The 27,828-nt window shown below is 37.5% G+C and overlaps 1 protein-coding gene across 10 annotated transcripts in view; it reads left to right on the top strand.

Moving 5' to 3' along the window:
• Positions 1 to 26,907, top strand: part of TMEM144 (transmembrane protein 144) — a 79,473-nt gene extending 52,566 nt beyond the window's left edge. For all 10 annotated transcript variants that reach the window (XM_047856454.1, XM_047856456.1, XM_047856461.1 and 7 more), the window contains 7 exons: positions 3,314 to 3,395; positions 5,297 to 5,373; positions 7,571 to 7,689; positions 10,248 to 10,367; positions 11,481 to 11,578; positions 14,955 to 15,008; positions 26,651 to 26,907. In XM_047856454.1, the coding sequence (XP_047712410.1) occupies positions 3,314 to 3,395; positions 5,297 to 5,373; positions 7,571 to 7,689; positions 10,248 to 10,367; positions 11,481 to 11,578; positions 14,955 to 15,008; positions 26,651 to 26,734 (634 nt within the window). In that variant the 3' untranslated portion in view covers positions 26,735 to 26,907. The remainder of the gene's footprint in view (positions 1 to 3,313; positions 3,396 to 5,296; positions 5,374 to 7,570; positions 7,690 to 10,247; positions 10,368 to 11,480; positions 11,579 to 14,954; positions 15,009 to 26,650) is intronic.
• The last annotated feature ends 921 nt before the right edge of the window (positions 26,908 to 27,828 follow it).

Here is a 27,828-nt window from a genome sequence, read left to right as displayed (position 1 = left end):
AGCCACAGTTATTCAAATTCAAAACCTTAGTCATCTTGAGGTTTTTTTTTCCTTTCATACCCCATCCTGTATCTAATCCTGCTGCAAAATTTTTTCTTAATGTTTCACAGGCTCTTCCTCTCCTTTCCACCTATTCCCTATGATATATCCACCTATATATGATTATAAAAATCTCTCACATCGACTTTCCCTAATTCCAGTTTTTCCTCTTGCCGGATTAACTTGCTCGCATCTGCTATCAAATCAGTCATCATTCTTCTGGTTAAGAACGTTGGAAGACTCCCCCTTAGATTCAGAATAAATCTGTCTCCTTAATCTGGCATGTCCTCCACAGTTACAGATTCAACCCTTCTTCTTAGATCAGCCTTGTCCCTGTATTGTCAAGTCCTTGAGTCAGGATTATTTAGCACAACATGCTGCAGACATTTCCCTCAGCCCTAAGACCCTTTCCTCAGCCTCTGTGGCCACCCTTACACATCAATGGAGATTTTCCATCTTATGTGTTGTTTTCTTGATTTCTTCCTAGTTCGAATGAGTCATTCCTAAACTTCCACTGCATTTTGTATTTCTTCTATTATGGAAATTCTCAGGGTCTGTTTTATATTATTCATACAGTTCCTTTATCCTTGAACTTCGAGATCCTGAAGGGCAAAGTCTGTTCATTTCTGTTATACCATCTCTCCCACCATCACCATTAGACTTTGCCACACTGCTTGACACTTAATAGCTGCTCAATAAAGGTTTGTTGAATTCAGTTGTGAGTGTAAAAACAAATACACCAGTTTTACTAATAGTAAGATGTATAGGGTCACAAATCTAGGGGGACTGGAAAGGTTGAAAATTTAGAGAAGCACCCCTAGGTAAAACATATTGATTTTTTTCCCATGCTTTTGACAATATTCATAGACTTTATCGTTAAACTTTGTGTCTGACACACTGTACCAAGTTCTGTAAGTCTGTAGCCCAAAAGACCTTGTGATCTATTTGGTTTTATGTTCACATACATAAATTAAACATCATTACCTTGTCTTAATTTAGTGCCCTGTACTCCCTCTTGATCTAATCGAGATGACTTACCTATTTTATGACAAACACTGCTCACACAAGCTAAGAACCACTGATTGCTTAGTCTTGATTTTTTTTCCTCATGCTCAAAACTCCCTCTTCCACCCACTCTTAAATAAAGAGTAAATAGACTCTTTATTTACTAACCTGTTTTGAGATTTTACCATGTTCCAAAAAGTACACTGAAAATTTTATAAATTCTTTTCTATAAAGAATTAAGTGGGAACACCCCCATTTCCTTGGATGAAAAAGTGGGTACATCCCTATTTCTTTAGATAAAAAAAGCTGAGGGTCAGAGAGGCTAACGGATTTGTTGCCGAGTCGTACAGTTGTTTGAAGAAACACTCGAAGACTTTCACTGGTACCCTTCAAGTATTTATGCCATCCTGTATTGTTATTACGAAGACACACTGGGAGATACAAAGTAGAGGGTTTTTACTGTAACTTTGTGAGGAAAATGCAGTTGAAATGTCTAATGATAGCTTTGCAAATTAACATGTATGGAAGCACATGTTTAACTAAGAAATACACATTTAATTGGGTTTTATGTATTCATTTTTACTGAGTGTTAAGTACTTTGAGAACTTTGAAGGATATCATATCTTCCATTGAATTAGAAAACCTGTAGAGAAAAAAGTTTACAAGGACTTGTGGTAAATGGTCTGGATTACGTGATGACTACCCTTAGTGTTGTGGGGATTCAGCCAAGAGGAAGATTCTGTGCGGACTGAGCTGGGAGGGAGGAGGGTTCTTCTCAAGTTCAGCACTTCAATTCTTCTTTAGTTTGGATAAGAAAAGGGGAGTTCGTGGTGTGTCTAGCTAAGGAAGAAACACAAGCAGAAGCAGGTGGTTGGAGAGGGTGAAAGAGAAGCTGAAACAGGGACCGGTCAGGGATGAAAGTCCATGCGGAAAACTATGTCAAGTAGGTTGTAAGGAACATAATGCAGAGAGTAATAAAATTCAAAAAGGAAAGTTAAATTTGCAATAGAAAAGAATATGGAACCATTCAAGATTTTAAAGCATGTGAGAGACTGAACTAAGGAAACTAAGAAATGTTAATTTGTATTTAAAGAATAACACATTATATGCACTATTGTGCACTTAGCTACCTACACTATTTCAGCATCATATGTACTTTGAAAGCTTATCTGGTCTTAACTTTTGAACAATGCAAGCATGTTTTTAAAAGGAATGCCAAGGGGCATCTGGGTGGCTCAATCGGTTAAACATCGGACTTCAGCTCAAGTCATGATCTCACGGTCCATGAGTTCAAGCCCCACATCAGGCACTGTGCTGACAGCTCAGAGCCTGGAGCCTGCTTCGAATTCTGTGTCTCCCTGTCTGTCTTCCCCTCCCCTACTTGCACTCTGTCTCTCACTCAAAAGTAAATAAATAAATAAATAATAAAATAAAAACATTAAAAAAATCTTAAAGGAATGCCAAAAGTATACCAAAGCTGTCAATTTTCTGAAGTTCATTCAGTATTTTAACATATTTTAACCTATTTGCATGGTTCAAAAGTCAATGTTAAGTGAAACATTTGTTACAAAGATACTGGACGTGAATAGACAATGCATTATGAGAGAATGCTAAACGGGAAAAAATCATCAGGCTTATGTGTATGTGTTTTATTTCTTAAAATATACTCTGGAGATCTTTCCATATCAGAGCACAGAGGTCAGCCTCATTTCTTTTTTTGTAGCCATGTAGCATCCCATTGTGTAACCATGAAGGTGGCCTCACCTGAGTGTGGATGTACCGTGTTCTAGGGCCCCAGAGTCTCCTCAGTGGGGGTTGTATAGTTCTGCACTCACATCAGTGGTTATCTGTCTTCTATTGTCTGTCCACCTGAGGATGCTCTTAAACTTTTAGGGTTTTTTTGGCATCATAGGTGCAAAATAGTCATTCAAGGTGGTTTTCATTCAAGGTAATTTTTTACCATGTGATTCCAGAGTTAAGTAAGAATTAAAAGAAAGATGCAGCTATTGGCTGAAACAATAGAATCAAGAGAAAAATCTGATTTGAGGGGAAATCTTATAAGTTAAGCCTCTAACTTGTTGCCATTAAGGACAATAAGAGATGCCAAAGAGAATGGCGGTTCTAGAGAAATGACAGGGCCACTGAAGAGGCAGTTTGGAAGTAATCATATCGTCAGGACTAGATTTAAGCTGTTTTCTCATAAAAATGCAGGCAGTTTGATATGAACCAGGCTTATGATAACCATCACTAAAATTTACTTTTGTTACAGTGCTTTCATATTTTTGTTCATCAAAAGCGAAATACCAAGCAGCACGAGTTCTGTGGACACCACACCGTTAATGACAGAGCATGTGAGTAGAATATGAAAAACCATATGATTTGAAACATAAAATTGAGGTAAAAGGAAAGTGCATAGATTTGAAACACAGATGGGAAAGTAGTTCTTTTTTTCCTTCATCCGGGCTGTCTAAAATATGTTTTCATATTACATATTTATTATAGTTAGGTCTAGGTAGCGATCCATCAAGATTGCCACAGGAAAGCTTTTCACCAATCACAGAGACCTACTTCTATCTATTATTGGTAGATCCCAACTGGGAGATGTATAAACAAGCCCATATTTTGGAATGGCTTAAGGATTTCTGTAATAAGAAGACCCTAAAGGCTGAAGAAGAATGTGAAAGTTACTTTAGTAAGAGAGAGGAAGGAGGTCTGAAAGTAAAGCCCTGAGAGAGTAGTGGGATCAAAGGCAGCCAGTGAAAGGATAAATCAAGTCATAGGGAAGTTGGAGTAGGACTTGATTTTCTTCCTTTTTCTCTTTTCGCCACATCCTTTTCCACTCAAAGATAAAGACAAGAAATATGTAACAAATCACTGGTTGAGTTTGAAGAACCTAAATGAGTCTGGAGTAGCAAATCTATATTAAATAGGGACAACATTTATAAGAGATCTGACAGAAGACAGGTGCCAGTGACCACATACACAGAAATGACTTCAGGGCGAACCCCCATTGCCATGAGCCCAGACTCTAGTCCTTTCTATTTCAAGTATCTCTCCTAGCTGCCATGGCTCCATTGCTATCCAGATGCCCTCTGAAACTGGAATCCCACACCCCCACTGACGTACTGCCTCCCTGAGGGTGCTCCCTGTACTCCTTACTTCAAAATTAACATTTTCTTCTCTCTTCCCTCTTCCCCTATCAAAACCCTCATCAAATAAGGTGACTGAACCCTTAGGTTGAAAAAGTTAACTAATAATTAGCTGAAGTATAAGGGAAAGAGATTTGCTAACCCATAGACATCTCTATTCTGGAAAATGTCACAGAGAGAAGGGACAAATTGCGACTGAGTGAAGGAGCATTCCCATGTTCCTTGCCTACCCTATGGATTCGGATACCTCCTGAATCTTCAAACCACTCTTCAAGCCAAGGGAGAGAACGAGAAAAGAAATGCCACCTGGTACAAGATAAATTGTAGGCTAATTGCCTTAGATTTTCCTAAGCAAGATGGAGGGATATGAGCAAACCAAGTGTAAAGATACATAAGCAGCATGATTGGGTATTACACAACCATACGTTATGAACTCCTCATCACAAAAGAAAGCAGTATTGCCAAAGGAAAACTTGACTTAACACATGACAAAGAATTCAAATCTTACTTCTTATCTCTTACAAGAGCAGTAAGAGTATTACATCAAGTAAACTTTAGCCAAAAGGCAAAGATGATCATATTCAATATTATAAATATTATAAATTTGCCTATAATTTTTATTGACTCCGAATATTAATCTAACCATGAAACATGGCTGGACATGTTTTATTAAGTAATTCAGTTAAAAAAAAAACAAAAACAAAAACTAAGAAAACTGCCTATCAATCTTAGGTATTCCGTAGAAGAGTCTGAGTTTTCCTTGGTTCTAATTTTTTTTAACAGATTACTAAAATATGCAAAAGAAACACAAGCATTGTTAACTTCTGTTACTTTTGATAGGTGTATCAAAGTAGCCATGTATTAAACTGAAAAAATTTAAACAGAGAAGTTGCCAACTGCCAAACCATTCTGAATGAAAGAGGAACAGAATCAGAAACATTTGAGTCTGGAGATATCCACAGAATCAGAATGCATAATGTCAATTGTTCATATTTTAAAGTATGTTTGGGAAAGAAGAGAAAAACACTGAAAATCTTTTTGTCACCAATGTGATTATCAAGGAGTGCTGTTTTTGTTTTGGTTCGTGCCAATATTTTCAATAGGTGATCAACAAAATTCAAGATCCCTGTCGTGACTATTCCTGGGTGGATAAACTCTCTACACTGCAACAGCGCATAGTGTAAGAAGAGGTTCCGTTATTCTCTTTCATATTTGGGTAAAGCAAGGGTTACTGGAGTGAAGTGATACTCATCTGAGTTCAAGAAGAAAATAGTAACATAAGCTCTGACTCCTGTAGTTTGATGGTGGAGAGACCTTCTTGTCCTCTGCTGAGTTTTTAGGTACAGAGGTCCTTGATCTCAGTGTTTCATGGAATTCTTAAGCTAGTGCAGTATCTCTGGCCAATAAGAAGCTGACTAAAGCAATCTCATTTTGCAGCAATTTTGTGCCTAAGGTAAAAGAGGTAATATAGGCCACAGCACAGAGTGACCGATATGCTCTCAGCAATCACAGTCGAATTAGGCAATACACTTCACTAATACTGCACTGCCCAGGAGGCCTGCCATCCGCTGGAAGTCCCTACACTCATGTGCTAGATGATTTTATAATCTCAAGATATTCATTTTCAAATATAGTAGTATACTCTGGGTCCATGTATTTCTACCCCCCACTATCATAAAGACTGAGAGAGTTTGGCTTACCATCAGCCCCTGTGTTTTAGAGTTTCTTGTGGGACGTTTTTGGATTTGCAGAGAAATGTGAAAATGTGTAAGCATATAGCTTGCGATTTACAGTCAATGACTGTTTTGGACCTTCTGTGGTGACACACATAAGCACTTGAAGAATATAAAGCATTTCCTCTGTTAGTATGTACACTATTCTCACAGTGGGAAAGAGGCAGTGCCTGGTGCATAACAAATGCTCGATGAATGTTTAAATCAATTGAGTGAATGAAAGAATGAGCTCACAAATGAGCTTTGGAAGATGAACATGTTGCTGTTTTTGCTTCAAAGTAAAACCAGTCTCTCAAAAAAAACACATTTTTTCACAAAGTTTCTCCCTTCTTAAGGGATTGTTAAGAAAACCATTTTTAATGTATATTTATTTTTTAATTCTCAAGTTAGTTAACATACAGTGTAGTCTTGGCTTAAGGAGTTGAACCCAGTGATTCATCACATACATATGACACCCAGTGCTCCTTCCAATAAGTGCCCTCCTTAATGCCCATCACCATTTAGCCCCCCACCCCCATCAACCCTCAGTTTGTTCTCTATATTTAAGAGTCTCTCATGGTTTGCCTCTCTCTCTGTTTTTCCTTCCCTTCCCCTATGATCATCTGCTAAGTTTCCCAAATTCTACATATGAGTGAAATCATGTGATACCTGTCTTTCTCTGACCATTTTTGATTGTCTCATGATTGGCTAGACCTGATCTATTAGTCCAGTCTGTGCCTGGGATACCCCTTTCAGGACTATGTGCTCCAGGCTTCACCAGGACACAGGGATTTCCAGTGTGGACAGAGCTGATTGGCCCTGTGAGCTCCTATTAAAATCAACTTTAGGAATATGTTTTTAAGCTTGGAAAGAAATGGGTTTGGTTTTTGTTTGTTTGGCTTTGTTGTTTGTTTTGTTTTGGGTTGTTTTTTTTTTTGCCTAAAACTTTCCTGTTTCATGCCGTTATCCTTTGTATTAACTTAAAGGGATTGTTCCAAAATATTAATCATCTCTCCTTAAGATTATTGGGAATACTTGCTTCATGTGAATAAGGCCCAAGTCTGAGGAGTCAACATGAACCCTGTGCTAAGATGAAATATTCTCTTTTTACAAAAAGTAATGTGTTATTGCAAATATCCAAATTATTTTATTAAATCAGCATTTCTTGACCGTGCCATAGTTGACTAAGGCATAGTTGACATAGGCAAGTCTGTGGATTTCCATCATTGTTTTGAACAAGCATGCATTTAGTATTTTGTCTATCCTAGCCCTGTGCTGGGTGTTATTGGTTAAAAAAGAAGCAGAGGGCATAGCATCAGTTCACAAATCGTGCATATTTAGAGAGCCAAGTTTATTATGATGGCAATTGTCCTATCTATGTAATGACAATTTACAATGATAATCCATTATAACTTCTGTAAATTGTGTACGTCCACTATTAAACAGTGGGGGACCAAAGCTTCAGTCTGTGCCCTGATGCTGCTCTGACCCTGCAGGGTATTTCTTTGACTTTTGACAGTCATGTTGCTTGAGATAGATGAGTGATTTCTGCTTAACTGCTTGTGATTTATACTCTGAAGCATGCTTTCATTATGATTCCATTTGTGTGTTTGTCAGAAATACTGCTGTAGGCCAAGATTAGCAGTGATGTATTTGTTTTTTAAGGGGCTGCAGTCTTGCAGTGATATCTGGAATACTCTACGGGTCTACGTTTGTGCCAATAATTTATATAAAGGACCACAGCAAAAGAAATGATAGCATATACACAGGGGCAAGCCAGTATGGTAAGAGTAAAACATTATTTTACTTTATAAATAAACTCCATACCTGTTTTTCTACTTAAGAATATAAAAAGAATGCGATTACGTAGTAAATCCTGGCACATAGATTTGATATTTTTCATTGTAAATGGTCACTAAAGATTAAAAGCAATAAAGGACTGTTTGAGTATTTTCACATGATCATCAAATATAAATATAATCAACTTTAGTCAGGATTTATATCAGCTACTTGGATGTTAACACATGGTTCCTGGCTTTATAGTAAGACTTAGCGATTATTTTCCAGTTAGTTAATCTCTGGGAAAATATGTACTCTTCTCCTCTTAAAAAAAAAAAAAACTGAAGTGCAGTACATATCACTTTAAAATGAAATAAAGGTCAAAGTATAGCCTCGTTAGAGGATATTGTTTTTAAAGCATAAAGTAGTGCATTGAAAAGCCCAACATAGGCTCCCAAGTTTATCTCAGTTTCCAGTGATAGAATTAGTCTCTCTGGTATAAACTTAACACTATATGAAATAGCCTTGTACAGACTCATCAGGAGATGAAAGGGTGTCTACTGCAGCAGTCCTATCATTATGTTACAGCATAGTTTCCATCAATGAAATCATAAAAGAATGAGATTGTGGGTAATCAAGTTCTAAATTAGATGGTACTGAAAATGAATGTGATCTATGTTCAGATAAGGGAAAAATTTGAAGGGCAAAAGTCATGAGGGAAAGACTGATAAAAAAAGCTGGTATTTGAACAATGTTAATTGAGTGGATAGAGTGAGGAAGGAAGACCGTTGTTTCTTCCTTCCTTTTTTATATTCAGCCCCATGAACACCACTCAAATCTTTTACTAACTTCTGTCTTTTTTATAAGAGTGTATACAATACTTTTGGTGTTTTTATTCTTTTCATTTGTAAAGGAAAAAAAAACAATAAAAATAGAGTAACATAGGATAAATTAAAAGAGAAGGAGAAAAAAGAGTGAAAAAATAAAATGGAACCAGGAATGAGTCTAAACTCTGTGACACATCTGTACACTGGCTAGAAATGAACCATAAATTTGGCTCTAAGGTTTCTTACAGACACAAGGGAAATCAGATCAGTCCCACAAATCGGTGAATGCAAGATAAAAAGAACTAATTACCCAGGAGTACAGTTGTTCTTGGTCCTGGGACATAATAAAAAATGTACTCAACAATCTCTTTATGTAAATAGTACAATCAATTCTTAGGGATCTATCCTATGACAATTTGAATGTAGTCTGGTAGGAATACACCTTATTCCAATTTATTCAAAAATAATCCTAGAGAGGTATAATTTTTTATTTCATTTATTTAACGAACACATAAGTAGTACATGAACTGTGCTAGACACTGTTCCAAGCACATTACAATAATAACTCAGTTGATCCTCATAGCAACCTTTGGGTTAGATGCCATTATTATCCTTGTTTTACAGTTAATAAAACTAAGAGAGAGATTAGGTAATTTGTCTGAGTCTCAAAGTTAGCAAGTAGTGGATTGAAGATCCCATCCAGGTGGTCTGTGCTTTTAAAAACTGTGTTATGTTGCCTCTTGTGGTGGTCCATAGATGTGTTGATCCAGAAGTAGGGTCTAAGATTTTAGAAGAATAGACAAACTCTTTGATGTTCAAGCTTTTCTCCTTAAACATGGCCGCTCATCTTTGTCAAAATTTTAGTTGAGAGGAACATCCAATGTGGCCTTCCCAGCCAATAAGTTATAGTACACCCGTCTGTATGACTAGAGTACAACCTAATCAAACGATCAGTGGAATTGCGGTTTCTCAGATATTGGGCCACCATAATGTAATGAGATTTATAATAAACAATTGAATAAAACTCTCTTTGGGATAACTTGCTGAATATCCTTCCAGATAACGTCATCTGCAACAGAGATGCTGGTCTCCAAATTGGTCACCATATAAAATTAGCACTCCCATAATTTTTTCACACACAACCCCCAAATACAGCCTACCTGGAGATTTGCTATAGCCATTGATAAAATTAAGTCTGAATACTATTCTTTTTTTAGTGTTTATTTATTTTAAAAGAGACAGAAAGAGAGCAGGTGTGTGAGCAGGGGAGGGGCAGAGAGACAGGGAGAGAGAGAATCCCAAGCAGGCTCTGCACTCTCAACATAGAGCCCAACGCAGGGCTCAGTCTCATGTACCATGAGGTCATGACGGGAGCCAAAATCAAGAGTCAGATGCTTAACAGACTGAGCCACCTAGGCAGCCCAGTCTGAATACAATTCTTAAAAAGAAGATCGTATTCACATAATGTTTATAGTTTCTTATTTATCTTTCCAAGGTAATCATAAAAAAGTCTTTTAGACTTGATTATAATAACTAATTTACCACTTCATATTTCTAAGTTTTAAATACATTAATTTAATTCCATACAAACAGCATGTAGAAAACTAGGATAATAAAATATAATTAATGACTGTTTACTTTTAAGGTTAATTTTGGTGGATTTGTTTTATTATTAGAACCTTAAATATATTTGAAATGAATGACACATTTGAGAGTTTTATAATATGTATTTTCAGATTTAGACTATGTTTTTGCACACTTCAGCGGCATCTTTCTTACGAGTACAGTCTACTTTTTCGCCTACTGTATAGCCATGAAAAATAACCCTAAGCTATATCCTGAAGCAGTCTTGCCAGGTAAGAATATTTACTATAAAAAATCTTACTCTGTGAGAGTACACTCAGTTTGATTAATTGTCGTCTGGAAACCAAGCCATCCTGTGTGTGTGTGTGTCTGTGTGTATGTTCATTCCCTAATTGCTTTGACCCAACTCACAACTAAATATGAAGGATTTAAAAGCCATGAAACTGGATATGAAATACTAGTCATCACAGAACCTGAAACTTGAGCAGTGAATCTAAGATCTACTGGTTTCCTACACCAGAATATCTTGTAAATTGACCATCAGACTTTATTATTTCTTCTTCATCACCTCAGGATGTTTATTAAAAGTCAGAGTCCTATGACTATTTTTTTAAAGTGTCAACAAATAGAAATTTGTAGTCACTTAGGTCAACAAACATTTTCTCTGAAAAATAATAAGAAGCCGTTTTAGAGTTTGAAAAAAGCATATGTTGAATGTGCATGCTTTGGGCTTAATCCATTCGGCATTGGTGGTAAAAAATACATATAATTTCTCACTTATTTCAGAGTTTGCCATAATGCAATTTGGGACATAAGTCCACAAGCAAAATTTTTTTAAGAACAAAATAAAACATATGTCAGAGATTCATTTTGAATACCTGATTCAGTAAAGTCAATGTGTGCTGCTATACCATTATAAAAAATGATAAGATATGTACTGAACACTTAGCTAAACTATCCTGAAATTTATATCTGGTATTTTCTTTCAAATTCTAGGAGGCTTTTTTTTCCCCCCTTAGCTCTAAGCATCTTTAGGTTTATAGTTTAGCATAAATGGTGTTCACAGAGCATGCTCAGATCCAGTATCGTCCCTTGGTCCTTCTCCACTACCCAATCTTTACCTCAACCACAACATTGGGTATTTTATTTAATGTCAAGAAAGTGAAAAAATTGATAATTATACCCACAGCCATCAAGAGCAAAAAAAAAAAAATGACTTGGTTTCCAAAATTATCGTAAAACACAGCTCAAAAATCCATGTTGGCCGACAATGTCAATGGGAATGCGTTGATATGAGCAGCTTAATATTCCTGCTGTATCTAGAGCATGGATTTTTCAGGAGAGGAACATGGCTTGTAAGTGTGCACTGTTTGTGTGTGTTTCAGGTTTCCTGTCAGGAGCTCTTTGGGCAATAGCTACCTGCTGTTGGTTCATAGCTAACCACTCTCTCAGTGCTGTGGTCAGTTTTCCAATAATCACTGCTGTAAGTAGCTAACTCGTCTTTCCCAGTTTTGTTTTTTAAAGGTAAATCTGATTTTTCTGAAGCAACCCTAGTGAATCACTGAGGACTGTCATGGAGTTTGATTTTTTTAAGAGTACGATGTGTATAATAGTTTCATGTGGATTCACCAGCAGCCTCTGGTCTCACGTCCTTGACCACTAAGGGAACGTTGCTAACCTCATTTTAGCAGGTTTATTAATCGTTGATATCCTTGCAGTTTTTGTGTGGTCATTTTACCTAATGCTATTTTGGATACATTGTAATTTGCTGTTTATAACAGTATTTATCTCTATATGACAGTTTATAAATTAAAAATGTTCTTGCGTATATTCTGGCACTTGAAGCTCATGAAAACCTTGTGAGACAGGAAGTACTTCAGACTCCTCATGTGGAACTTCATCTGGTACTTTTTAAAGAAGGCTTTCAGGAAGTGCTAAAGCAAACTACTGTCTCTGGATGAGTTATATGATTAAACATCAAGTTTTGCGCTGTGCTTACGAAAGGGAGTTAATGGGGTAGCTAATTCTTTTTAACATATTATTTCCTCAGAAGAGACCATTTATTTTCTGGCACTAAGTTCTGAATAGAATGTATCACATTGGGGCCTTTTACAGAGGACACTGAGTAAGAATAAATAATATTCCTCAAACAAATTACAGTAGACAGAGATTTGGTTTTTCTATCACGCTTTCTTGTATTAAATTATGGTAAAGACTTAGGACAAAACATTAAAGCCTAATTCAGTGGAAATAAATTGCTGAGGTAGGTGAGGTATGGGCAGATGGTCGGTGGGAGTAATCACTGTGGCTTTTGGAGACTTGCCTGTCTGAAGGACTGTTCTCGAATCACCGTGATATAAGCAAAGTCTTCTCACCCACCAGGTGGAGCTTCCTCTGGTGCCTGGGGTTTGTTACCTGGGGAAAACAGGTGTTCCTGGGAGTTGAGGGAATTGAGCAACATTACTACTAGGTTCTTGTTTGGTTTCATTTTCATTACTCTAGCCAAAAACAAGCTTTTCCACATGCAGACAAGATTCAGTCTTTTCCTCAAGGATCTCATATTTTTCTTTATTTCATTTCTTGGGAGAACTAGATTTTTTTAACGTTAACTTTTTTTAGTGGAAAATTTCAAACATACCCATTACCCAGCTTCAATATAATAAATATTCAATAATATTTATTGAATTTATTGAATATAATAAATATTCAATAATAAATATGATCAATTTTATTTTATCAAAAGAGCACTTTTTTTTTTAATTCCGGAAGCACTGTTCTTCCCAGGTATGTATATTTCCACTGTTATGTACTCACTGGTAACTAGATTGTGAGTTTCTTGAAAGCAGCCTCTATGTTACTTATTAGCAAATGATAATTAAAAAGGAAAGAGGGAAGGAAGGAAGGAAGGAAGGAAGGAAGGAGAGAGGGATAAAGGGAGGGAGGGAGGAAAGAAGGAAAGGAGGGAGGGAGAAAGGAAAAGAGAGAGGAAGGTGGGAGGGAAGAAAACAGAATTAAAAAACCCATGTAGCAGGAGCAAGCTTGTTCCCTCTGGTCTAAATTTTCTCTGATAAATCTAAAAGCTGAATCAGTTTATTCAGAAGCTCAGCTTCTGAAGATAGCTCAAGCTCACCTCATTTTCAAAGGCTGATTTACAAATGTGCAATTTATATTCATTTTATGGAAGGAAAATATGCAATCCCAATTGCCAAAAAATCAGCTATATTTCTTATCCAAAACTCCTTCCTACCTGGCTCTCCTCCGCCTGAATCAAAGAGGATGTCCACACTTTGAACTGTGCTTGCATTACGTTTAGCAAAGCAACATTCCTATAACCACATCACTCCCTACAATAACCCTTAGACCACGTCTAAATTAATATTTAGGAAATCATCACCCAAAAAGCCTCAAAGGGCAATGATACCTTTTGGCATTGTCTTCTATTATGTTCTCTGAATGGATATAAATTTTCAGATTAGAGAGGATAAAATTCTTGAGCGATTGGCATGATAACATTAATATTATATCCCCCATTCTATTGTTTCCTCTTATCCTGTCCCAAGTCAGTGTGGAATTGCCTGAAGGACGCAGATGCTTCTTGTTTGATTTGGATTTTGAGGCTTAGGACCTTACGTCACTGATAAAAGACAGTTCCTTTGACCTAGTTCTCTGGCTCTTTTGATGTTGAACCTTCCAGATGCTGATAAACAGAGTAAAGTATTTTTATTGCTTCGCTTACATACCGGGAGTAGAGTCCAACTTTGCTGACCCAGCCGTGTAGATGGTTGGAGTAGTGGAAGGGGAAAAACGTGTTGGAATTGTTTATGTGAAACTCTTCCAGAGTTTGTGCAGAGCTTGAAAAGGAATCCTAAAAATGCTGATACAATACACCTTCTCCACAAAGACCAAATTCCAATTTTTTTTCCTTCTCAGCTATAAAAAGTTAATAAACTTTAATAGCTAAAAGTTTCAAACTGCAGTATCATCCTTTCTACCTTACTTCTTCTCATTTCTTTTTCCTATATTATTTTATTCCTGTCTGAATAAACCTATTGCTTATTTATCTTTACATGGCTTTTGTATCTTTCCATAATACTGTCATTAGCATTCGTTGGGATTTAATGTTAGACATAGTTCATCACCGTGCAATAGTATCAGTTTAAGAATTTAAAAAAAAAATTTTTTTAACGTTTATTTATTTTTGAGAGAAAGAGAACGTGGGGTGGGGAGGGACAGAGAGAAAGGGAGACACAGAATTGGAAGCAGGCTCCAGGCTCTGAGCTGTCAGCACAGAGCCCAACGCAGGGCTTGAACTCACGAACCATGAGACCATGACCTGAGCTGAAGTCGGATGCTCAACCGACTGAACCACCCAGGCGCCACAAGAAATTTTTTAAAGTACATTATTGGCTGGGTCTCAGAGAACATACTACAGTTTCTTCAATTATGAGATTGCCTCATTCCCAAAAAAGTTATCAGTTGTTCCTACACTTACTTCTATTAATCCTATTTCTATTGTCCTAAGTTCGTTAGAAAAACATAAACTATTTGTTTATGAAAATATTATAAGTAGATAACATTAAAGAAAAGTATTACATGGCACAAAATATTACAGCATCATCAATACAATAAATATAAAAATCATAAAGAAACAAAAAAATCTTTATTTTTTACCTAATGCTACCTTGGTTAATGTTGAATTAGAGCTGAGATTATGAATAGTTTAAGCTGACAATATTGTTGTATTGTTTTCATGGCAAAAAGTTACTCAAAGCATAAGGTCATCTCTCCAATTTACTGTATGTAGAGTACACGTCACAGAAAAATAACTAATCTAATTAGAACTTTTCTTTTTATTTAAGGGTCCAGGATTTATAGCTGCAATGTGGGGTGTCTTCAAGTTTAAGGAAATACAGGTATGTACAAGAAAGGGCAGATTTAGAAAACAGGGATAGGTCCAGGTAAGAAAGGTATTTAATACTATGTTTAATACTATGTTTCTGTTATTTTTCTGAAAACTGTATGTGACTCCTAAGCCCAGGGCAGAAAACACATGAAAGGATTTAACAAGTGAAGATGTTCAAAATGTTATCATCCCTAACAAGGAAAGAAAATACTAAAGCTGTGATAATTATTATGAAACATATTTCTCTCCACCCCAGCCCCCAGTCCAAAAATGCTTTAGTTAACTTTATTTTCCTTTAAGAGATTTTGGTTAAATAACCAATAAAATATGATGAGAAGGAAATTTTACTTAATGTAAAATCTGGCAGATAAACAAGACGAAAGATTTTTTTTTTTTTTTTTTTTTTTTTTTCTGAAATTTATTGACAAATTGGTTTCCATACAACACCCAGTGCTCATCCCAAAAGGTGCCCTCCTCAATACCCATCACCCACCCTCTCCTCCCTCCCACCCCCCATCAACCCTCAGTTTGTTCTTAGTTTTTAACAGTCTCTTATGCTTTGGCTCTCTCCCATTCTAACCTCTTTTTTTTTTTTTTTTTTTTCCTTCCCCTCCCCCATGGGTTCCTGTTAAGTTTCTCAGGATCCACATAAGAGTGAGACCATATGGTATCTGTCTTTCTCTGTATGGCTTATTTCACTTAGCATCACACTCTCCAGTTCCATCCACGTTGCTACAAAAGGCCATATTTCATTTTTTCTCATTGCCACGTAATATTCCATTGTGTATATAAACCACAATTTCTTTATCCATTCATCAGTTGATGGACATTTAGGCTCTTTCCATAATTTGGCTATTGTTGAGAGTGCTGCTATGAACATTGGGGTACAAGTGGCCCTATGCATCAGTGCTCCTGTATCCCTTGGATAAATTCCTAGCAGTGCTATTGCTGGGTCATAGGGTAGGTCTATTTTTAATTTTCTGAGGAACCTCCACACTGCTTTCCAGAGCGGCTGCACCAATTTGCATTCCCACCAACAGTGCAAGAGGGTTCCCGTTTCTCCACATCCTCTCCAGCATCTATAGTCTCCTGATTTGTTCATTTTGGCCACTCTGACTGGCGTGAGGTGATACCTGAGTGTGGTTTTGATTTGTATTTCCCTGATAAGGAGCGACGCTGAACATCTTTTCATGTGCCTGTTGGCCATCCGGATGTCTTCTTTAGAGAAGTGTCTATTCATGTTTTCTGCCCATTTCTTCACTGGGTTATTTGTTTTTCGGGTGTGGAGTTTGGTGAGCTCTTTATAGATTTTGGATACTAGCCCTTTGTCCGATATGTCATTTGCAAATATCTTTTCCCATTCCGTTGGTTGCCTTTTAGTTTTGTTGGTTGTTTCCTTGGCTGTGCAGAAGCTTTTTATCTTCATAAGGTCCCAGTAATTCACTTTTGCTTTTAATTCCCTTGCCTTTGGGGATGTGTCGAGTAAGAGATTGCTACGGCTGAGGTCAGAGAGGTCTTTTCCTGCTTTCTCCTCTAAGGTTTTGATGGTTTCCTGTCTCACATTTAGGTCCTTTATCCATTTTGAGTTTATTTTTGTGAATGGTGTGAGAAAGTGGTCTAGTTTCAACCTTCTGCATGTTGCTGTCCAGTTCTCCCAGCACCATTTGTTAAAGAGGCTGTCTTTTTTCCATTGGATGTTCTTTCCTGCTTTGTCAAAGATGAGTTGGCCATACGTTTGTGGGTCTAGTTCTGGGGTTTCTATTCTATTCCATTGGTCTATGTGTCTGTTTTGGTGCCAATACCATGCTGTCTTGATGATGACAGCTTTGTAGTAGAGGCTAAAGTCTGGGATTGTGATGCCTCCTGCTTTGGTCTTCTTCTTCAAAATTCCTTTGGCTATTCGGGGCCTTTTGTGGTTCCATATGAATTTTAGGATTGCTTGTTCTAGTTTCGAGAAGAATGCTGGTGCAATTTTGATTGGGATTGCATTGAATGTGTAGATAGCTTTGGGTAGTATTGACATTTTGACAATATTTATTTTTCCAATCCATGAGCAGGGAATGTCTTTCCATTTCTTTAAATCTTCTTCAATTTCCTTCAGAAGCTTTCTATAGTTTTCAGCATACAGATCCTTTACATCTTTGGTTAGATTTATTCCTAGGTATTTTATGCTTCTTGGTGCAATTGTGAATGGGATCAGTTTCTTTATTTGTCTTTCTGTTGCTTCATTGTTAGTGTATAAGAATGCAACTGATTTCTGTACATTGATTTTGTATCCTGCAACTTTGCTGAATTCCTGTATCAGTTCTAGCAGACTTTTGGTGGAGTCTATCGGATTTTCCATGTATAATATCATGTCATCTGCAAAAAGCGAAAGCTTGACTTCATCTTTGCCAATTTTGATGCCTTTGATTTCCTTTTGTTGTCTGATTGCTGATGCTAGAACTTCCAGCACTATGTTAAACAGCAGCGGTGAGAGTGGGCATCCTTGTCGTGTTCCTGATCTCAGGGAAAAAGCTTTCAGTTTTTCCCCGTTGAGGATGATGTTAGCTGTGGGCTTTTCATAAATGGCTTTTATGATCTTTAAGTATGTTCCTTCTATCCCGACTTTCTCAAGGGTTTTTACTAAGAAAGGGTGCTGGATTTTGTCGAAGGCCTTTTCTGCATCGATTGACAGGATCATATGGTTCTTCTCTCTTTTTTTGTTAATGTGATGTATCACGTTGATTGATTTGCGAATGTTGAACCAGCCCTGCATCCCAGGAATGAATCCCACTTGATCATGGTGAATAATTCTTTTTATATGCCGTTGAATTCGATTTGCTAGTACCTTATTGAGAATTTTTGCATCCATATTCATCAGGGATATTGGCCTGTAGTTCTCTTTTTTTACTGGGTCTCTGTCTGGTTTAGGAATCAAAGTAATACTGGCTTCATAGAATGAGTCTGGAAGTTTTCCTTCCCTTTCTATTTCTTGGAATAGCTTGAGAAGGATAGGTATTATCTCTGCTTTAAACGTCTGGTAGAACTCCCCTGGGAAGCCATCTGGTCCTGGACTCTTATTTGTTGGGAGATTTTTGATAACCGATTCAATTTCTTCGCTGGTTATGGGTCTGTTCAAGCTTTCTATTTCCTCCTGATTGAGTTTTGGAAGCGTGTGGGTGTTCAGGAATTCGTCCATTTCTTCCAGGTTGTCCAATTTGTTGGCATATAATTTTTCATAGTATTCCCTGATAATTGTTTGTATCTCTGAGGGATTGGTTGTAATAATTCCATTTTCATTCATGATTTTATCTATTTGGGTCATCTCCCTTTTCTTTTTGAGAAGCCTGGCTAGAGGTTTGTCAATTTTGTTTATTTTTTCAAAAAACCAACTCTTGGTTTCGTTGATCTGCTCTACAGTTTTTTTAGTTTCTATATTGTTTATTTCTGCTCTGATCTTTATTATTTCTCTTCTTCTGCTGGGCTTAGGCTGCCTTTGCTGTTCTGCTTCTAGTTCCTTTAGGTGTGCTGTTAGATTTTGTATTTGGGATTTTTCTTGTTTCTTGAGATAGGCCTGGATTGCAATGTATTTTCCTCTCAGGACTGCCTTTGCTGCGTCCCAAAGCGTTTGGATTGTTGTATTTTCATTTTCGTTTGTTTCCATATATTTTTTAATTTCTTCTCTAATTGCCTGGTTGACCCACTCATTCGTTAGTAGGGTGTTCTTTAACCTCCATGCTTTTGGAGGTTTTCCAGACTTTTTCCTGTGGTTGATTTCAAGCTTCATGGCATTGTGGTCTGAAAGTAAGCATGGTATAATTTCAATTCTTGTAAACTTATGAAGGGCTGTTTTGTGACCCAGTATATGATCTATCTTGGAGAATGTTCCATGTGCACTCGAGAAGAAAGTATATTCTGTTGCTTTGGGATGCAGAGTTCTAAATATATCTGTCAAGTCCATCTGATCCAATGTGTCATTCAGGGCCCTTGTTTCTTTATTGACCGTGTGTCTAGATGATCTATCCATTTCTGTAAGTGGTGTATTAAAGTCCCCTGCAATTACCACATTCTTATCAATAAGGTTGCTTATGTTTATGAGTAATTGTTTTATATATTTGGGGGCTCCGGTATTCGGTGCATAGACATTGATAATTGTTAGCTCTTCCTGATGGATAGACCCTGTAACTATTATATAATGTCCTTCTTCATCTCTTGTTACAGCCTTTAATTTAAAGTCTAGTTTGTCTGATATAAGTATGGCTACTCCAGCTTTCTTTTGGCTTCCAGTCGCATGATAAATAGTTCTCCATCCCCTCACTCTCAATCTAAAGGTGTCCTCAGGTCTAAAATGAGTCTCTTGTAGACAGCAAATAGATGGGTCTTGGTTTTTTATCCATTCTGATACCCTATGTCTTTTGGTTGGCGCATTTAATCCATTTACATTCAGTGTTATTATAGAAAGATACGGGTTTAGAGTCATTGTGATGTCTGTATGTTTTATGCTTGTAGTGATGTCTCTGGGACTTTGTCTCACAGGGTCTCCCTTAGGATCTCTTGTAGGGCTGGTTTAGTGGTGACAAATTCCTTCAGTTTTTGTTTGTTTGGGAAGACCTTTATCTCTCCTTCTATTCTAAATGACAGACTTGCTGGATAAAGGATTCTTGGCTGCATATTTTTTCTGTCTAGCACCCTGAAAATCTCTTGCCAATTCTTTCTGGCCTGCCAAGTTTCAAAAGAGAGATCAGTCACGAGTCTTATAGGTCTCCCTTTATATGTGAGGGCACGTTTACCCCTTGCTGCTTTCAGAATTTTCTCTTTATCCTTGTATTTTGCCAGTTTCACTATGATATGTCGTGCAGAAGATCGATTCAAGTTACGTCTGAAGGGAGTTCTCTGTGCCTCTTGGATTTCAATGCCTTTTTCCTTCCCCAGTTCAGGGAAGTTCTCAGCTATGATTTCTTCAAGTACCCCTTCAGCACCTTTCCCTCTCTCTTCCTCCTCTGGGATACCAATTATGCGTATATTATTTCTTTTTAGTGTATCACTTAATTCTCTAATTTTCCCCTCATACTCCTGGATTTTTTTATCTCTCTTTTTCTCAGCTTCCTCTTTTTCCATAACTTTATCTTCTAGTTCACCTATTCTCTCCTCTGCCTCTTCAAGCCGAGCTGTGGTGGTTTCCATTTTGTTATGCATTTCGTTTAAAGCGTTTTTCAGCTCCTCGTGACTGTTCCTTAGTCCCTTGATCTCTGTAGCAAGAGATTCTCTGCTGTCCTGTATACTGTTTTCAAGCCCAGCGATTAATTTTATGACTATTATTCTAAATTCACTTTCTGTTATATTATTTAAATCCTTTTTGATCAGCTCATTAGCTGTTGTTATTTCCTGGAGATTCTTCTGAGGGGAGTTCTTCCGCTTGGTCATTTTGGATAGTCCCTGGCGTGGTGAGGACCTGCAGGGCACTTCCCCTGTGCTGTGGTGTATACCTGGAGTTGGTGGGCGGGGCCGCAGTCAGACCTGATGTCTGCCCCCAGCCCACCGCTGGGGCCACAGTCAGACTGGTGTGTGCCTTCTCTTCCCCTCTCCTAGGGGCGGGATTCACTGTGGGGTGGTGTGGCTCGTCTGGGCTACTTGCACCCTGCCAGGCTTGTGATGCTGGGGATCTGGCGTATTAGCTGGGGTGGGTAGGCAAGGTGCTCGGGGGCAGGAGGGGCAGGCTTAGATCGCTTCTCCTTAGGTGATCCACTTCAGGAGGGGCCCTGTGGCAGCAGGAGGGAGTCAGATCCGCTGCCGGAGGTTTGGCTCCGCAGAAGCGCAGAGTTGGGTGTTTGCGCGGAGCGAGCAAGTTCCCTGGCAGGAACCGGTTCCCTTTGGGATTTCGGCTGGGGGATGGGCGGGGGAAATGGCGCTGGCGAGCGCCTTTGTTCCCCACCAAACTGAGCTCTGTTGTCAGGGGGCTCAGCAGCTCTCCCTCTGGTTGTCCTCCAGCCTTCCCGCTTTCCGAGCAGAGCTGTTAATTTCTGACCTCCCAGACGCTAAGTCGCGCTTGCTGTCGGAACACAGTCCGCCCGGCCCCTCCGCTTTTGCAAGCCCGACTCGGGGGCTCTGCTTGGCCGGCGAGCCGCCCCTCCGCCCTGGCTCCCTCCCGCCAGTCCGTGGAGCGCGCACCGCCTCGCCGCCCTTCCTACCCTCTTCCGTGGGCCTCTCGTCTGCGTTTGGCTCCGGCGACTCTGTTCTGCTAATCCTCTGGCGGTTCTCTGGGTTATTTAGGCAGGTGTAGATGGAATCTAAGTGATCAGCAGGACGTGCGGTGAGCCCAGCGTCCTCCTAAGCCGCCATCTTGCCGCAACTCCTGTCAAGACGAAAGATTTTTTTATCCTAAGATTAAAATATCCCTGAGGCAAATGGACCTTGGGAATAGATTTTTCTGTTGGTTCTCATGTCTCTCAAAGGCTCCATAGCAAACCAGCAACTTTATAAGAAAATGGTGGGGTAGCAAAGGACTATTACCACTTTTCTTTCAAGTGTAAATGATGGTGATTTAAAATTGCATTTATTAAATACTTCTAGGATGTGTGTGTGTGTGTGTGTGTTGTTTGCATTAAAAATTGCTGTAGGAGCACCTGGTTGACTTAGTCAGTGGAGCATGTGACTCTTGATTTTGTACTTATGAGTTCAAGCCCCATGTTGGGTGTAGAGAATCCTTAAAAATAAAATCTTAAAAAAATACTTTTTAATTGTTTTCAGAATTTTTCCCATTTACCTTAATTTGAGGAACATATGTGAATAGTATTTTTGTAATAGCTTTTACTAAAAAATATTTATACAAATTAGAGACACTCTGTCAAGGCATCATAGACGTAATATTTTCTATCTTAATCTGCAGCTATAATAACAAATAATTTCTGGTTCTAAGACAATCTGATGTCACTAATATCTGGGAACCAAAAGGCAACCCATCTACCTGGATGATCCTTAAAATGATTGATTATTCAGTATTAGATATAAAATATCATTTCCTGTATTTTAAATGAAATGTTTTGATTTAGAAAACTATAATTTGACAGTACAAGATTCTCAAATTTAAAAAATAATAAATTTGTTTGGAATATATGCACCAATATCTTATTTTTTTTAAATGAATAAGACAACTTAAAACATTTATAGAGCCATAAATTACTTTCATACACATTTCTCATTTATTTTAGTTAGGGTTGCTTTCCACAAAAAGTAGTTCTATGTCCAAAACATGTCGTAATGTCTTTGCAAGTATTTCCTCTTCCCCAATCAAGGTAATGATTTCTATTTATTTATTTTTAATTTTTAAAAAATGTTTTTAACATTTTTATTCATTTTTGAGAGATAGAGACAGACAGAGCATGAGCGGGGAAGGGGCAGAGAGAGGGAGACACAGAATCTGAAGACAGACTCCAGGCTCTGAGCTGTCAGCACAGAGCCAGACGCGGGGCTCAAACTCACGAACTATGAGGTCATGACCTGAGCCGAAGTCGGACACTCAACCGACTGAGCCACCCAGGTGCCCCATGATTTCTATTTAAAAATTGGGTGTTTATTATCTAGTATAACATACTGAAGCCTTAGAAAATCACAAGTGAGCATAGCTTATTTGCAGTTATAGTTAAAAAGAAGCACAAACCAAAAATAAATTTAAAATAAAGGATTTGGAAATTACCTTAGTTACTACTGCAGTAATAATGTAACTGAATCAAAAATCTTCTTTTCTAGTTACAAGAACCTCTTGGGAGAGAGAAACCCTAACCATTGAGCCTACTGTTAATTCCTTAGTCCTCTAAAAAGAACTAAAGGACATTCAAAGAAAGCTTTTTTTGTTGCTTATGGACACCTTTAAAACGACAGCTCAGACCAAATTTTTAATGAAAAGCCATGGCCAAGTAGGGCTTAACTTGGAGTGCAAGGATAGTTTATAATGTGCAAATTAATCACTGTAACATAATGTTAGATAAACAGAGAAAAGCTATGTGATAATATTTTTTCAAAAGGCATGTGCTAGAATTAAAAATCAGTTTTTAATTAAGAAAAAAAAACTCTTCAAAATGTTCAAATAGGAGAAAGCTGTCTGTCAAAAAACAATAGCAAACAAATAGCTAAGGTGAAACAAAAGTTCTCTCTCAATTACACCTCAATAAAGCTGAAAACAAAAGGTCTTCTCTTTAAGTTGGAAGTCAAAAGATTTCTCCATTATTGTTGTTATTCAATATTTTCTGGAGATCCTAGCCAGTGTGATAAAATAAAATTAAGAAAGAGGCAACATAGATGTAGGGAAGAAAATGAGAAAATTGTCATTTGCATGTAACATTATCTGCGTTAAAAATTCAAGCCAGTCAGCTGAAAATCTTGAGATCCAATAAGATTATTTGGTAACGTGCTGAAATATAAGATAAATATAAAATCAATAGCTTTCTAATACCAATAACTGATTAAAAAGTGGAAAATGAATATTATTGAAAACTATAGAAATTATTAAAAGATAAGAAAATAATCAGCAAGAAACATGCTAGATTTATAAAACCACTCAATTTCCCACAAAAACTTCCTACAAAACATAATATCAGAACAAATGGGGAAGCTCACCGTATTCCTGAGGGAGCAGCTCACTGCTGTCAGTAGACCGTTATTTCCAATTCACATTCAGTGTGATTTCTACAAAATTCCAACGCAATTGTCTCTGGAATTTTGAAAGTGAGTTTGGCCAAGTATGTATGTAAAAATAAAGAGAGAGAGGGCCAAGGTGAAAGCAGAGAGTGACTTTTATTGACCTTCTGGGAATTAAAAAAAAAAAAGCAGAAGAAGAACTTACAAATCTGTCTACAAACAAAATTTAAGAAGTATTCAGTGAGGCTTATCATTCAATGCAGGTGCCTAACTGCCTCTTAATGGGTGGCTTAAAGGCAAGTTTTAAATACTTTACATGCCACCGAGTTTAAGAAAGAGCTGTCAACTGAACACTGACACCAAAATCCTATCAGAATTTTTAAACATTATTCTTCTTAGAAACAAGATAAAACCCTAGAGGAAAACAAAAGCAACACATGTATCTCTATGACTTTTAGGCCCTACCAATTATGTCTTGAAGCAGTACTCAAAGACACATATTGGAAAGTCTACAACCTGCAGGAGTAAGAATTTAATCTGAAATCCAAGTACTTTTTGTGCTAAAGGGTTTAATTATTTCATTTACTCTTAATGCCATAGGGCACCAGTTGGATATTTTCCACTTCCAGTGTTCTTTTATATCTGCTATCTGTTCCTCTTTGGGAAGTTTGTTTTGTTTGAAATTTGTTTGAATTTTATATTTAGCTATTTTAAGCTAGATATAAATTATTATTTTTAGAAACACACATTAGCCACAATGTCTACAGAAATACAGGAGATTATCACTACAACAATTTATAGGTCAGTAGCTAATCTCAGATAGAGGATGAGATGATTTGTGACCTTAGTAACTGTTTCAGAAATCCAAGTTAAAAACTTTTTGCTTTGGGGAGAATGTTAGCATGATCTTTTAAGTGCTAATATTCACCTTTGATGAAGGGAAACAATTGCTGTTGCCCAAATATAATTGGTCTTTTTCTCTAGGAGACTGGGAAGTTTGAACAGATTCTTCACCTTAAAGGGAAAAATATTTTACTCTCTGAGAACATTATTCTTCTGTCTACATAGACAATAAAGGAGAGAGCTTAGCAAATAATCAGAGAGCTTAGTCCCATAATCAGGTTATAAAATGGTAATAAGTGAGGGCCCCGTATGTTGTTTTTTTCTTACTTAAGTAATTGTATCAACTGTTTAATTCACAAATGACATTTGGAAATCACCTGAGTGTATTCATTCTTTGAACAAATAGGTATTGAGTGCTTGCTCTCCACCAGTACAGGTATCTAGGTAAAGGTTGCAGTCTTCAACACTGACAAGATATCAGGGAACCTTAAAGTCTTAGCAGGAGTGTGTGTGTGTGTGTGTGTGTGTGTGTGTGTTAATAAGCTCCTCTGTACTTAGCAAGGCTTTGTGGTGCTGTTTTCATTTGTGGAACTTGTATTAGAGGAACTTTGGGTAATATTCCTACTCACAGTGAATCAGAAAATTCAGCTGTCCCCAACTCGACTTACAAAGACTTCTCTCATCATCAAATACAGGTCAATTAATCCATTCTCTCCCAATTCTTTATTAGGTTGAAGAAAGAGACTATACGCTTTTTGGAATTTTGGCTATGTATTAATTAGCATTAATCCTAATAAGAGCTAATAATGATATTATATTATTTGACTGTCAGGAGATCTCAGTGCACTTTTAGACATAAAGTCTAAACATAGACAGAAAATCTAAAGTTAGGGAGGTGCTGGTCCTGTTTTATTTACTTCGTGATGTTCAAACCTTACCTTAGAGCACCAGGGTTTATATTTAATGTGGGATATAGACAGCCTGGCCAGTATTCAGATGGGAATAGCCTGGGAGCTTGAAACTATTTCATATGAAAAATGGTCAAAGGAGTTAAATACTGATCAGGAAAAAAAATTGCTTCAGGAATATAAGACAGTTATTTTTTAATGTTTCAGGGTTTATCTTGTGGGAGAGAGATTAGAATCGATCTATCTGTAACCCTGGAGATAGATAGAACTTATGGTAAATAAAATATTTCTACTTAACACAGAAAGATATTTGTTAATCAGAGATGGACTGGCCACATTGGGAAGTGGTTCTCAGTGTTTCCCATCTTTAAGATCAGTGGACCTACCCAGAGCTGGGCAAGGCAAACTTAGTCTCTCTGTTCCTTTCTCACCCTTCAGATCGAGCTCTATCTCTCCATCTGTACCTCGTCATCTGTCCCCAAGCAGACTCTAGTTGCCTCCTTAACGATCTCTTTGCATCCGTTCTGGACCCCTCCAATCTGTTCACCATCCGCAAATAAGTGTGGGCTTTATAAAATGTGAATCCCATCTTTTCACCATGTCCAGCTGCCTATGTCTTTGCCTTCCCATTACTTGGAAAAATAAAACCTCAAACTGTACATGACCTATGAGCCCCATGTATGTTTGGGCCATAGCCCTCCAACCTGGTTTTTATCCACTTAACTCATTGCATGGGTCACATTGACTTTCTTTCCCTGGCAAGTATCATACTTTCTCATACAACAGAGCTTTGCACATAAAATTCCTTCTACCTGGAGTCCCTACCTGTTTCCCTGCCCAATTAATTGATACTTACAGTTAGAAGCTTAATTCTCCACCATCCAAACCAGCCTCATTGAGATTCCTTTGTAACACACCTCAGAAACAATCATGCTTGTTTACTTATTAACATTCCTCTCACTTTGTAACATTCTTTTCTGTGATTAACTTCTGCCTCCCATATTATATAATTATCTGCATAAGGGCACATTTTGCTCACCATTTTAACTCCAGCACATGTTGATGCAAAGTGGATGCCCACATGTATTTACTGAGTGGGTGAATTAGCAAGGCTCTTGTGGGTTTTCAAGAGAATCTGAATGATTGCTTGGAGGAAGAGCAAAAAGCATGCAGATGGCTGGAGCAGAGAGAGTTAGCAAGGTCCCTAGCAATCTTAAGAGTCTGTGCTTTCTGCATGTTTGATTCAAATTTTCTTAATTACAGTTACATTTTTTTTATTATTCAGGGTCTACAAAACTACCTATTGATGATATTTGCATTTTGCATCATCTTGACTGGAGCATTATGCACGGCTTACTCTAAAATCTAACAGGCATAAGACCAGCAGATGGCAGCAGTGGGTAAGAGAACACCACTACGGGACTCCACAAATATGCCAAGGACAGAGTTCATTTTCATACAGCAAATGGATCTCCACTTGTCTTGGACTGGGTAAATGATTTTTTTCCCCACAAATGTGAAAATAAAGAAAACTAAGTTTCAGTCAAGTGTAAAAATGAAAAAAATCTGCTAATGAACTATTTATGAAGGGAAGATTTTCTTGGGTGACTACAATGTCTGCATTCTCACAGCACTACAGCTGAGTGCTGCTTTTACCACAATATGGACTCAATGGGCAAGGCAACTTCTGCTTGTTGCATAAGCTACAAAACAGTGTGGAGTTCATATACACAAAGAATTTTGTATACGTCCAAGTTTCCAACATGTTACCCTCAATGAAGAGAGGAAGAAAAATGTTGGGGAGAGAAATAGAAGACCCACCTTATAATGGAATTCCAAAGATATTTAGATCCCTTGCTAGAAAAAGTAAATGTCACGGTTGGTCACTGAATGTTAAAAAGGCCATTTCATTATTTTTAGCCCAACCTTATTTTTACTTCAAATTAATATTGTGCAACTCTACATCACCCACTGGTCTTAGCTCAAAATGCTCTTGATTATCTCCAGATAAAATCCTCTTCAGAGAAGAAAAATTTCCCACCGTTGGGATTATATGTATAATACATATACAAACAAAAAGTGCACATACATAAATGCACACACATATGTATGTATGTAGGGGGAATTCTAGAGTTGCTGTAGTGAGGGTCTAGCTTATCAGAATGAGAATTTAGAGGGACCCAAATCTTCTTTGTATGTATAATTTATTATTTTTTTCTGAAATATACTTCTGTAAAATTCTCTTTAAACTGGAGACTTTCTTCCTGTTTTAACTGGTGGTTTCCATTAGGTTAAAGAAAATAATGGACATGTTATTTATACATATGTGTGTGTGTGTGTGTGTGTGTATTCAGAAGAGACAGAATAGCATTCTACTTAAGTGTATGCACTCTAGGGCTAACCCAAATGGGTTTAAATCTCACTTGTTCTTCATCTTAATTGTATGACTTTGAACAAGTTCCT

This window comes from Prionailurus viverrinus, chromosome B1 (genome assembly GCF_022837055.1).
Source record: "Prionailurus viverrinus isolate Anna chromosome B1, UM_Priviv_1.0, whole genome shotgun sequence".
NCBI classification, from domain to species: Eukaryota; Metazoa; Chordata; class Mammalia; order Carnivora; family Felidae; genus Prionailurus; species Prionailurus viverrinus.
This window is presented reverse-complemented; position numbering and strand designations above follow the sequence as displayed.